The sequence below is a fragment of the Mastigoproctus giganteus genome, chromosome 5, assembly GCF_048544385.1.
Source record: "Mastigoproctus giganteus isolate SK-2022 chromosome 5, ASM4854438v1, whole genome shotgun sequence".
Lineage (NCBI taxonomy): Eukaryota > Metazoa > Arthropoda > Arachnida > Uropygi > Thelyphonidae > Mastigoproctus > Mastigoproctus giganteus.
This window is the reverse complement of record NC_143579.1, coordinates 54678868-54692345: the sequence shown is the minus strand read 5'-3', so window position 1 is coordinate 54692345 and position 13478 is coordinate 54678868. Positions and strand designations below refer to the sequence as shown.

The 13478-nt window shown below is 35.0% G+C and overlaps 1 protein-coding gene across 2 annotated transcripts in view; it reads right to left on the bottom strand.

Moving 5' to 3' along the window:
* Nucleotides 1–13478, bottom strand: part of LOC150085403 (PITH domain-containing protein CG6153) — an 80926-nt gene that overhangs the window by 18712 nt on the left and 48736 nt on the right. For both annotated transcript variants that reach the window (XM_090373204.1, XM_090373205.1), the window contains exon 5: nt 4267–4375. In XM_090373204.1, the coding sequence (XP_090229330.1) occupies nt 4267–4375 (109 nt within the window). The remainder of the gene's footprint in view (nt 1–4266; nt 4376–13478) is intronic.

Genomic DNA, 13478 nt, shown 5'->3' with positions numbered 1-13478 from the left:
CTACGTAAGAGACACATCTGTCAAAACACACTAATCGATATCTAATCTAATACATAGAAGAAAACAGAAAGTGTAAGAAAAAACTATAAAAAGTAAAATTGTGGGAATGAAAGTTATTATTAATTGCATGTTCTATCTTAGCCTCTTCACTGGACAAACTGATGGCTATGCAGGCCCTCAGGGGCCTCATGGTTATCCAAGCTAACACCATGCTGTAGCTTTTGCTAGCTGGCATGGTGTGGGATGTTGACACTAGCCATTAGGACCCCAGGCCAATATGGGACAGAGCTGCAAAAAGCACGCTCCACCATAGGAATCTCTTTCCCTATGCTCTTTTATTCCTACCACTTGGGGTGGTTGAGTCTCCTTCCCCCACCCTGTGTGGCCCTACACCCTTTTGCCTGGTGGCACACCCTACCATTCAATTTCAACTCCCACCCTCTGGACCAGGATGGCATCCTGTACCAGGGGTCCCCTTATTGTCTCCCCTTTTAAATCAGGCAAGTGTTTCAACACTGCTCCCTCTGTTCTCTACCCCTTTTATCCCACCCTCTTCCTATCTCCCCATTATCTCCTTTCCAATAATTTTTTTTTTCTTTTTTGGACTCTCCTTGGATGCCTAGGCTACCCCAGGGTTCACCCCGCCAGAGCTTTCTTCTCTCCTAATGTGTCCTGGCCCGCTTCTCCATGGCAGTGACGGAAATTGAGGTTGTTATTGGCTCTCCACAGCTATTCCAGGCTAAGTGGTCAGAGGAACAACACAACCTACACTAATACTTCACAAAACACACACCCTGGGCTTATGCAAAGTATTGTATTCTACACAGAGTAAAAACACAGAGTTGGGGGAGATCCCCGGTGCCACCAGACAAAAAAACAATATGTCACTGTGATCAACATCTAATCAGGAAATGACCTATGTAATTATTTACCTGTGCATTTGTAGTGTGCAGCATTTTCAAGGTCTAATAAATGTCACTATGTAATTATTTACCTGCGTTCACATAGGTCACTTAGGAAAAGGCCTTTTGCTTCGGGTTCCCATAATGCATGAGGAATATTGTTGCATCCGAAAGAGCAGGACAAAAATATTTAACTAAAATATTTACAAACTATACAAATATTTAACTAAAATATTTACAAACTATACAAATATTTAAAATATTTACAAATGTACAATATTCATTAATATACAAAACACGTTACAATGGAAAATCAACTCCTGTTAGACAGCGAAGAACGTGCACGAGGTTGGTGAACGTTATGAAGGCGGTTGTCAATAATTAATTGCATTTGTAGTGACATAAATGCCTTGCTCTTCTCCCATTGGCTCGAATAAATATCACTAAGAAGAAATCTTTTTTAACGTAAGGAGAAATAATTATCTGTAGAGGGATAACTACATAGAATCAAGATGTCACACTCAGAACTGTCAACCAATTGAATTGAACTCAGGAAAGACTTGGACCATAAAATAAATACTTCAAATTAATTGATACTTGTAATAAAGTAATAGGTAAAGCATGGTACTATTCTACTCTTATGACTCTAACGCTCCTACATCAAAACAAATAAGTAAACATAAAAATAAGATTAAAAGTAGAAAAGAGAAATACCAAAGAGACACATGCCCACACCCTTAAAGAACAAGTACTACTTAAGTAATAACATAACAGAAAAATACCACAAATAGAAACAGAGCCCACAAGCACTATCTCTTCAAGAAACACAAGCACTTATGAACTCTAAAATGGGTCATATTGCATTCACAGCCAAATATCAGTGGATGCCATTCTAAAGTGACATTTGATGTCACTTTAGAACAACTGAGTTAAGAGAGGGAGGTTACAGTTGGTTGTGTGGAATCAGCAAGTCACTATTTATGGAAGACATTCACCATGGATTTACCATATATTTTAAAGTGTCATATATATATATATATATGTTAAATACATGGTGAATGTCTCCATAAATAGTGACTTGCTGATTCCACACAACCAATATAACCTCCCTCTCTTAACGCTCAGTTGTTCTAAAGTAACATCAAATGTCCCTTTAGAATGGCATCCACTGATATTTGTCTGTGAATCCTTTGAAGAATTGAAAAATCATTAAAAATTTGAACGTCTACTTATAAACTTAAATTAAAGGCAAGTGCTTAGGATTAGAAGAGATAATTAATACCAAGATATTTATAATTTATTACATATATATTTTTACACAAATATACATTGTTGCCAATCTTTTAAAATACAAGGATTAGTTCATCTGCATCAGATAAAATATTTCATGGTTTAGTCTGATAGTTGGTAATGTGAACAAGAGGAAGAGAATCCTATCAGAATTGAGGCTGCTCAACCTGTTCAAGGCCTTATACACCTCACAGGTGTCTAGTCCCCAGATGCTGTATATTGCAGAACTTAAGTCTTTTTTGGTAAGACCAACCTTTCATTGCCCTCACCAATCTTGTTGCCCTTCTCTCTACTCACTCAAGCAACTCTACATCCTTCCGAAAATAAGGCCTCCAGACCTATGTGTAGTATTCAAGGCGTGGCCAGACCATTGCCTTATACAAAGGGATAATCACCTCCTTTTCCCTACTAGCAAAATTCCTGTATATCATTGACAATACCCCACGACCTGCTCTGGCAGCCTGTCTGCACTGCTCAGAAAATTTCATATCTGACTGCACAATTACTCCGTGGTCTTTTTCATTTTCTACCACCCTAAGTGTAGTACCACACAGTTGGTATGTTTCTCTGGGGTTACTTCTACCCATATGCAGTACTTTGCATTTGTCAATGTTAAACTTCAGTTGCCACTTCTCAGCCCATCTGCCCAAATTTTCTAGATCTTGTTGCAGTAGCACACTGGCATTAGTCATTAGCAACACTGCCAACCTTTGTATCATACTGCAAACTTCAGCACTAAGCCCGATATACCTTCATCAAAATCATTGATAAATATACAAAATAACAGTGGGCCCAACGCTGAACCCTGGGGTACTCCACTAATAACATTAGTCCACGAAGTAGCGTCCACTGATTACCACTCTTCGTCTTTTCCCACTCAACCACCCTTTTATTCATTATAGCAACTTACATCCCCTGTTTTGCATTTACACAGACGTGATGATCGATTTCGTATCGCGTGTTTCCATATGATTTCGTATGGAAACGGAAGTGGCTCGGGAACGTACCATACGAAATCGATCATAACGTCTGAGGACAACCGCCTCAAACAGGGGGTGTAAACGTATACCCCTAGGACAGGGGTATACGTTTACACCCCGTTTTGCATTTACACGTATGTGATGATCAATTTCATATGGCACACTCCCGAGCCACTTCCGTTTCCAGTGTGCAAGTGGGAAATGCTGACTATGTGCCTGGTGAATCATGTGTTTGAGTGCCATGGGCCTATTATTTAAGGATGTGTCGTGCCAATAACAGTACGCTGTCTCCTTCCTGTTGAGGAAGGAGACAGCGGTCTCCGAAAGCTTTGGTATTTTAGTATATTTTAACGATTTTAGCATTGTTTTTAATTGTTTTAACCTATTTCATTGTAATTATTGTAATAGTCTCTTTTTATCCGATATTTGTATCATATTTATTTTTATATTATTTTATTTTATAGTAAAATTTTAACCGCTTGGCTGGTGTTTGAGTGTAATTATTTCAATATGGAATTACTCAGCCCCATAGGCCTTTTTGAAAACATTCTGAAAATTTTTAAATGGTTGCAAAGTAAGTTTGGAATTCATAGCTAAAAGCAAATACTTTCTTTTGAACTGTAAATCAGAACAAACCTCAATTTCCTATCTAAAGTGTATTCCATGTATATAAACTTACTCAACACAAGTGTTGGCACACTGACTGAAATCTTTACAAATAGTAAAGAATTCCATCAGCTTGTGAACATTGAACAGTGTTAATTTCATGTGCCTTTACTTTTATAGCACTCATTTAATGACTGTTTAAGAATGACCACTCATATGCATTACAGTACATATTTTGGGTAAGCAAAATATATTGGATGCCTTTTGAATGCTTATATGCATAATGCAACATCCCTTCTACCACTATTTGAAACTTTTATATGACAGAGGCAGTAAATGTGCTGTGTTAACAATAGCCATACTGAATAAAAATTTAATGAATTTTGGTATAACTGAACAGTCATCACTTGTAAGATCTCATTCTGAAAGATTTTATTTATGCACAACCAAAAATTTGCTAAATTTAGAATAGTAGTAAAATATATTACCTCTGAAAATTCTCCTCTAAGGCCAATATAATAAACTTTAGTACACTCAGCACCAAAATTTTTTGGAAAATGGATTGAAAGATTATATACACTGGAGAATTTCACAATTCTAGAAAAATATTAAAAAGTAACAAACGATTAATAAGTTATATCATATACCTCTAGAGCAGAGTTCTGTAATTGTGTGTTATGCTGTGGCACAATCATTATACAACTTTCACTAGGTTTCAAGAGTATGAGTGAAATTCCTTAATGGAAAAGAAAAGATGCTTTCAAACTTAACAATGGGATATGCTTGCCTGCATTACTTATATCATTTCTCCATCCCCATATCTGTGATGTGCCTACAAGTGTCTTTGATACTTTTAGACCTTTGTCAGAGTGTCTTTGACAAATTTAGTATATCACAAGCATACTAAATTTATAAAAGCCAGAAGGTTGCAGAACACTGCTCTAAAGAATATTTAAGAAATTACCATATTAACCAATGATATAAATATATGTTTTTCTGAAAAGAATGTATTTACCTATTCAATAGTATCAAAATTCAGAATTTTATATCCAACACCAGCATGGTGTCTGAGAGGTGACACTTTTTAAAAATTTTTGTTACTTCATTAAAATTTGAAAATAAAAATAAATCTTCCTATGTACCTTTTTCTATCAATATTCTCTAAATGATTAAGCAGTATTTTATTTTTTTTCAATTCACTATGAATTATGATAATTCAATCTTTCTGTTTGGCCTTTATCAGATGTCATGTGAGCGATTGCAACTATATATCTGTAAGAATACCAGTGAGAGTTGTCTAATTTTCCATAGAGCTTTAGTTTTTTTGGATTTGCTTCTCTGAAATTTTGCCACTCGGTAGTGAGGAAATTCTTTTTTTTTTTAATAATAAAACTAAATGTCATTAAAAATATAAAAAAAAAACATCTACTACAGTGTCAAAACTAAGAACTGGCTGGTAAAGTGCCACCCTTTATGACAATTTGAAAAAATCTGAATGACTGATGCTCATCATTCAAATTTTCTGCTCTTTAAAATTCTAAGATTAAAAACTCAACTAATTATGTTCGTTTATTTTTGTTCTCTATTTTGTAAACCTTGTGAATAAATATCATGTTCAATTTAAGTTAACAAATAAAAAATAAGATAAGAAAAAAGGAAAATGAGAGACAAGGCACCAGCAGCTCTGGCATCTAAGAAATGAACCACCAACAGCTGGAGTGTCTGAGTAGCTGTGACATTCAAGAAATGAACATCAGTAGCCATGGAATCTGCAACACAAATACCAGCAAGCATCTGCATTTCAATTTAATGGATAAGTGCCCTCATAAATTCTAAGGAATACCATGAAAACATTCTTTGTTATTAGTGGTTTCACCTGTATTTTTTTTCCAATATTTTGTAACTGAATTTTTTAAAATTATAATTAATAAAATATTGGTTTCAATTCAACAAAAAAGCTAAACTTTATTTTCAATTAAAGTAAATGGTGTCTGAGAGTGACGACGATGAGAGGAGCAAATTATAAAAGACTAACAGGAAAACACTACCATAGTATCAGAGAAGAAATCTCATTCCATGAAGATGGAACCATTCTGTTGCCATTATATCATATTTATTTATTTATTTTCATTTTTTTAACCTTCACATTAATTCACTAATTTTGTTACAGTAATTTATCAGGTCCTTTGAAAATTGAGGCAAGAGAAAAGAACCAGTTGCCAGCATAGCCTTTTCCAAACAAAATGCATTATTCATTCATATGCAAGTCACCATACTATTTGCCTGGCATTCTGCCAATTAAATAGCATAGTGATAGATAAGGTACATACAGGGTGTTTCAATTAAAACACAGCAAGGTCTATCTCCTTATTTTTATTTTTAGGCTACTTGTTGTTGGAACTTTTTTTGTCATACTTGGTAGAAATTTATGAATTTGATGTTAAAACTAGACAAAACATTATCATTTACATTTTACAATTTCTAAATTTAAATTTGACATTATCGACTGCTTTTTTCTCGATGGGAAAATTGTTCCCCATCCTTTATTTAGTCTAAAAACATTGGTGTGCTTCTGAAGCAAACGTAAATCAATTTTATTTGAAGAAAAAGCAATCAAACAAAATGACTGTATGTGATGATTGCTTTTTGATAAGTTCATTTAACTGTGCCAAACAGCTAGTTATACAAGGGCAGTTATGTGCCACGTCTCCTCTTCCAAATAATGACAAAAGAAATAAAATTCAAAAGAATTATTTTAAAAAAATAAATTCTGCAGTGGAAAAGCAACAATTTCATGAAATAGAAGTTTAAATAAAATAACAAATTCATTTTCAGGAAATAATAAAAGGGATGAAATAGGAAAAGGAGATAAATGAAATGGGAAAGGGAATTTCTGTGCTTAACTTTGTGATTTTAGCCATTTGTTATCAAAGATCAGTAGCATTCAACCTTCTATTCAACTATTCTAATCAGTAGCATTCAACATTCTATGGCTGCTGCTTTTTCCACAAATGAAGCTAATAATGTACTAATAACAATGGCAGATAATAACAATGGCAGATAGTTCAAATAATTTGAAACATATAACAAAACAGGAGCACCACACAAAAAATTTACAATATTCTACATTGTTTACAGGAAAGAATGGCACATCAAATAATTTAAATTATTAAAATTAAGAATAACATTATCATTTCTATTACTTATTTCAGTGTAAACCACAGTACAAAATAAAGAGCCACTGTCTGATTTAAATGTGGGAGTTGTCGGTTTGAACATCCCATGAATTTCCATGTTCTCGACAGTCCATTGGCAATAACAAATACCTTGCAGTACAGGATTTTATGCAAATATGGACACAAATTGACCCTTCAACTGGTGCAGTAAAATCTGAAACACACACTAGTGTGCTGCAGAGCATAAAATTTACATATCTCAGTGTTGGCTAAAATGAATGAAGAGCACAGAAAAATTCATTAGAAGTACAACTTAATGTTTATTTGCATGCACATTTTTAATATTGTATATTTTCCAAAAATAATTTGAGAGGATATTACTACAGGGAAAATGCAGCTGAAATGCTGTAACAAAGGCTGGAAATGCAAACTGGAGGCATGATGCATTAAAAAAAGGATACAAATGTGCACAGAATTTGGTACATGTCTAGGGAAATGCTGTGGCCTTCTTCTGAAATCCAACCAGCAATGTCTGGGAAACTTCTTCCGCACGTGGGATCAAGAACATGTAGCTTTGGAGGATCCTTCAAAATAACAAACTGCATCCCTATCGACTGACAGTAATGGCAGTGTGCTACTGCAACAGGATCTAGAAAATTTGGGCAGATGGGCTGAGAAGTGGCAATTGAAGTTTAACCTTAACAAATACAAAGTACTGCATATGGGTAGAAGTAACCCCAGAGAAATGTACCAACTGTGTGGTACTACACTTAAAGTTGTAGAAAATGAAAAAGACCTGGGAGTAATTGCAGTCAGATATGAAGTTTTCTGAGCAATGCAGACAGGCTGCCAGGACAGGTCATGGGGTTTTGTCACTGATATATAGGAATTTTGCTAGCAGGGAAAAGGAGGTGATTGTCCCTCTGTATAAGGCAATGGTCAGGCTATGCCTTGAGTACTGCGTACAGGTCTGGAGGCCTCATTTTAGGAAGGATGTAGATTTTCTTGAGCGTGTACAGAGAAGGGCAACAAGATTGGTGAGGGGAATGAAGGAACCCTCTTACCAAGAGAGGCTTAAGTTCTGCAAATTGCAGTGGCTGGAGACTAGGCACCTGCGCAGTGATCTGATTGAGGTGTATAAGGCCTTGCATGGATTGAGCATGCTGAATTCTGATGGGATCCTTCCACTTGTTCAGATTACGAACTTAAGGAGGCATAAATTCAAATTAAGAAAAGACAGATGTAGAGTAGATGTGCGGAAATTTGCCTTTAGCCAGTGAGTGGTTAATTGCTGGAACAAACTTCCATCTGTCGTTGTGGAAGTTGATAGGTTAAATAAATTTAAAGAGGAACTGGACAGGCATTTAGAGGGAATGGTGTGATTTTTTTTTTTTTTGGCTGATGCTGCTTAACCTCATACTTGCTTTCTTGCATCACACGCCACGACTACTACTGTTTTTACAATAAAGTTTTCACGAAGCTGATGATACGTAATGCTTTGATTTTCGCAATTTCCTGTTAACCAAGGTAGAAGAAATTCCCAGTTTTCTGTGGGCTGACAAAACTACTTTCACTTGAGATGGCTTCACCAACAATTCCCACCACTGGGCAACTATCCATCAAAATCCATACTGTTGCAGAAACACTCACCATCAGGTGAGACGGTCTGTCAATGTGTGGTGTGACATATGAGGAGATTAAATTGCCAGCCAGGTTTTCTTAAAGGCACAATGACTTGGGTGAAATATTAACAATTACTTCCCATTAATATATTTGACTGGTTAAAAAGTTCCCTAAATATCGAAGTCCCACATCTTGGGTTCCAGCAAAATGGAACCCCACTGCACAAAATTGTAGCAGTACAACAGCGGAGACGTTGCACATTTAAATGCAGGTTTATAGGATATAGGAGTTAATGTACCTTGACCCCATTTTTTGTTGTGGTTTTATTAGAGCAAAAGTGTACAAAACACCCAATGACAATTCAGACAATCTCAAAGGGAGACAATCTCAAACTGTGCTGCCTACAGTCTTTCATTAAGAATGTTGTAAATTAAATGTGTGTGTGCGCGCACGCTGTTTTGATATACAATTAAAATTATTAGAGCCTGCCATTGTTGTTATTGGTTACATTGTTAACTTTCAATTATGAAATAATAGCAGCAGCTATACAGTGTTGGTGAATTATACTGATAACTGATCTTAGATAACAAACAGCCAACATCACAAAGTTTAGCACCAAAGTATCCATTTCATTTATCCCTTTTATTTCATTTTGTGACAATGAATTTATTATTGCACATTTGTTTTTTTTTCCTTAAACTTCTATTTCATGAAAATGCTGCTTTTCCAACCTGGAATTTATTTTTTTTTTTTAATAATTCTTTTCATTGTTTTTTCTTTTGTTGTTATCTGTAAGAGAAGATGCAACACATAACTGTAACCACCCTTGTATAGCTAGCTGTTTGACCGAGCTAAGTGCATCTATTAAAAAGTAATTCTCACATACAACCTCTGTACTTTTTTTTTTTTTTTCAAATAAAATCCATTTATGTTCGTTTCAGAAGTACAGCGATATTATTTTTGGATTAAACCAAGGAAGGGGGAATCAACTTTCCCACTGAGAAAAAAACATTTGGTGTAGGAAAAATTTAAATTTAAAAATCATAAAATCTAGATGGTAATACTTAGTCCAATTTAAAAATCGATTTCAAAATTTCAGCCCAAAAATGACAAAAAAGGTCCGGACAAGAAATAGCTTAAACCTAAATAAAAGCAAGATAGACCCCAGTGCATTTTATTTGAAACACTCTGTATACAATGTGCATATATGTTCATTTCCCCTATAATCAAATATTACTATCACATAAATGACTTGTATTCATTTAATATAATTAACTTAAATTAACTAACTAACCAACCAATAGGCCAAGTTATGCTAAGTAACCCAATCTAACATAATTTGATGTGTCAGTGGGATTGTTGTTGTTGTGTTTTTGGTTTTTAGGAGCATTAGCAACTTAGGCTATATTACTCTGGGGATATGCGGTGGTCATTCCCTGACCTTTCGTATGTCAGTCCCACTGACATATGGAGGCGCCGTATGTCAGTGGGTCTGACATACATCAAAGTGAACAGATACCAAAATGGGGCTTTCAATCTTTCCAGTTAATTCTAATATCTTGAGGCAACCAATAAGATGTATTACAGCATTTGACTGAGCATACAACACCAGTGTAATAGTGGTACTATGCTCTTAAGTTAAATTTAAACTGTCTAATGGTTTTCATAACGAACAGAGATAGATAAGCATTAATAAAACCATAATTTAGTTCATATATTTAGGCACCTCTGTAGTCAGGTGGGCAGGAGCAGCAGTGCGTAGCACACGCTTCTTGATTAGACCGGGGTTCGAGCCCGTGACCACCAAATACGGAGGATGCGGAAAGGTCAGGGAATGACCACTGCATATCCCTGGAGAAATATGGCCTTAGTTGCTAATGCTCCTAAAAACCAAATAATAACAAGTTCATATATTTACTTGCAAAAAACATTTCACTACAAATGTTATAGCCTGAAATATAACTGCTTATTAGGAAAAGTAAAAACATCCCACATTTTTAAGACAATAAAATGAATCCGACCCTAAGATGCACTCACGTTTTAGAGAAACAAATATTTTATTGCATATATTTGAAACACAAATTCTTACTAAATTTTAAAATGAAATAATTTAAAATAAAATAAATTTTTAAATAAAATTTCCTTGTAAAATGAAACTTTTACTCATCGCATAATGCCAATAATGCTTTGTTGGTACTGTCATGCTTGCCATTACTGAACTTTCTGACACTTTCTTCAAAGGTGCACCATATTCAGAGCCATAAAATACATTACCGATTTCACATTTCTTCAAAAGACTTTACAACTGTTTTGTGTTTCACAAACACTTGCTTATTTTTAACCCATTTTCACACCTAGGAAGTGGTTAGTTACTTTTTTCAATTGGTATCAAATTACAATTTGGTGCCCCATCCATATGGCCCAGTCTTCATACCTGAAATAAAGGTTTATTAATTGAAATGTTTAACTGCAGCTGGCCAAGGTCTCCTGGAATTACAGCTAATTACATGTTTAACTGAGCAATTGTTCTTTTTGTTATCTCTGCTGCACATGATCTGAACTAATCAGACACCAAGCAATAGTTTTTTTATTTAATTTTCAGAAGGCCACCTTGATGTTTTGACCATTCTATCTCTGTAATGGCTACAGATAAAGACATCACTGTAATTACCCAGTATACCTTCAGACTATAAGATGCAGGGAAATTTTAGGCACATTTTCCAGGAAAATAAATGTCTTATGATCCAGAAAATATGGTAATTCTAATCAGGCAATAATTAAGATGAAACTACTTTCTAAGCACTACTAAGAAGGAACAACATTTACGCTATGCTATGTTACTAAGCAAGAAAAATTTATTATCACTTGTTGGTTTCGGAAATAGCTACATATTTTTAATCTCAGAGTGAATGGAGGATATCCAGGTTACAAAAACCATAAAGGCTAGCTATAATCCTGAATATCCACCAGTCATATTAAGGATGAAAATATGCAACCATTTCTTAAACCATAAATTATGGCTTTCTAGGTGATATAGCGCAGTTAGTGTTCCTTCCTATTAACAATTAGCCTAACACCTACATAATGTCTTGAAACTGTTATATGAGAAAGTACTTCCTGATTACAAGTCAAATACCAAGGATCCATATTTTTTTCAATGAAAAAAATTAAATTTACATTGATATTTTATTCTGAAAACTTTAGTTAATTTTCAAATTATCAAAATAGATGCGAGCATTAACTATGTTTACAAATTAAATCAACAGTAAGCCCTTTACAGTAGGCCACAAGTCTAAATTATAGAAACTTTTAAGATTTAACTACTTATTTCAATCAAATTATGATTATGCAAAATAAAGTCATAATTGTTTTGAAGCCAAACAAATGTCAGGGCACAAACCACTTAAACAGAAAAATTACAGATGTGAAATAGACACTTTGATGAAAACATGACCTAATACAAATACCAAGATCACATAGTAAGGTTAAATAACATAAACCAGCAGAGAAGACAGAATGTAAAAATTAAATGCCAAATAAAAGAGGTCAGCTAGAAAACTGGACCTTAATGGGCCCATTTTATACTTTGATTTTATACTTCAAAGAACTACATACATAATCCCCCCCCCCCCGCCACAACAGCAGGTGTATCAAAAGAGAGAGAGAAAAAAAAAAAAAAAAAAAACTGGTGTATGCTGGTCATCATTTAGTATTTTTGGGAAAAAAGGCAAGAAAAGTTTTAAAAAGTGCACAACATTATACTAAATAATATACAAGCATTCCCCACTTGGCATTCTTAGTTGGGGTCATAAAAACAGAGCAATAAGTGAATCCACATTAAGCAGTAGAGCTTTATCCATAGGAAATAAAGTAAATAACTAACTGGTTGGCATGGTCAATGTTTCTGCTGATGCTAAGGCACCATTTCTCTATATCATCATCATCATCATCAGCCATTTTCAATCCACTGCAGGATGAAGGCCTCTCCAGCAACTTTCCAGTTCCTTCTGTTTTGAGCACTGGCCATCCATTTACTACCCAAAAAACTCATGAATTTCATCTATCCATCTCCGCCTTTGTCTTCCAGGTTTTCTTCTAGCTCTTCTTGGGTACCATTCTGTTATTTTCTTAGTCCATCTGTCATCATGTCTTCGAGCTATGTGTCCTGCCCAAGACCATTTTAGTTCTTTAGTTTTGTTAAGAATGTCCTTTACTTGAGTTTGCTGCCTAATCCATGTGTTTCTCTTTTTATCTAACAGTCTGATTCCCAATATAATTTGTTCCATTCTTCGCTGTGTAGTTCTCAGCTTCTCTTCCATTCTTTTGGTGAGTGCCCAAGTTTCACTTCCATAAGTCATGGTGGGGAGTATCCATTGGTTCATTATTTTACGTTTCAGACAAACTGGGATATTGCTCTTCAGTATGTGACTATATTTCCTGAATGCTATCCATCCAAAATTTATTCTTCTCTTGACTTCCAGCCATTTATCATTATTACAGCTAATAACTTGTCCCAGATAAGTATATGACTCCACCATTTCAATTACTGCTCCTTCAATCATTATTTCCCTTTCCGTGGCATACTTGTTCATCATTACTTTTGTTTTAGCCATATTCATCTTTAGTCCAAAATCTTTACTAACTGTGCATAACTGATTAAGATTTTCCTCTAATTCTTTGGGATCGTGGCTTATAACCACAATATCATCTGCAAATTGTAAATGGTTTAGGTACTCTCCATTCACACTGACTCCTTTCTGCGACCAGTCTAATCTTCTGAAAGCTTCCTCAAGGGCAGCAGTAAACAGCTTCGGAGATATTGTGTCTCCTTGTCGAACTCCTTTCTCGATTTTAAATTTGCTACTGTCTTTGTCTAGTCTAATAAAGGAGGTAGCACTCTC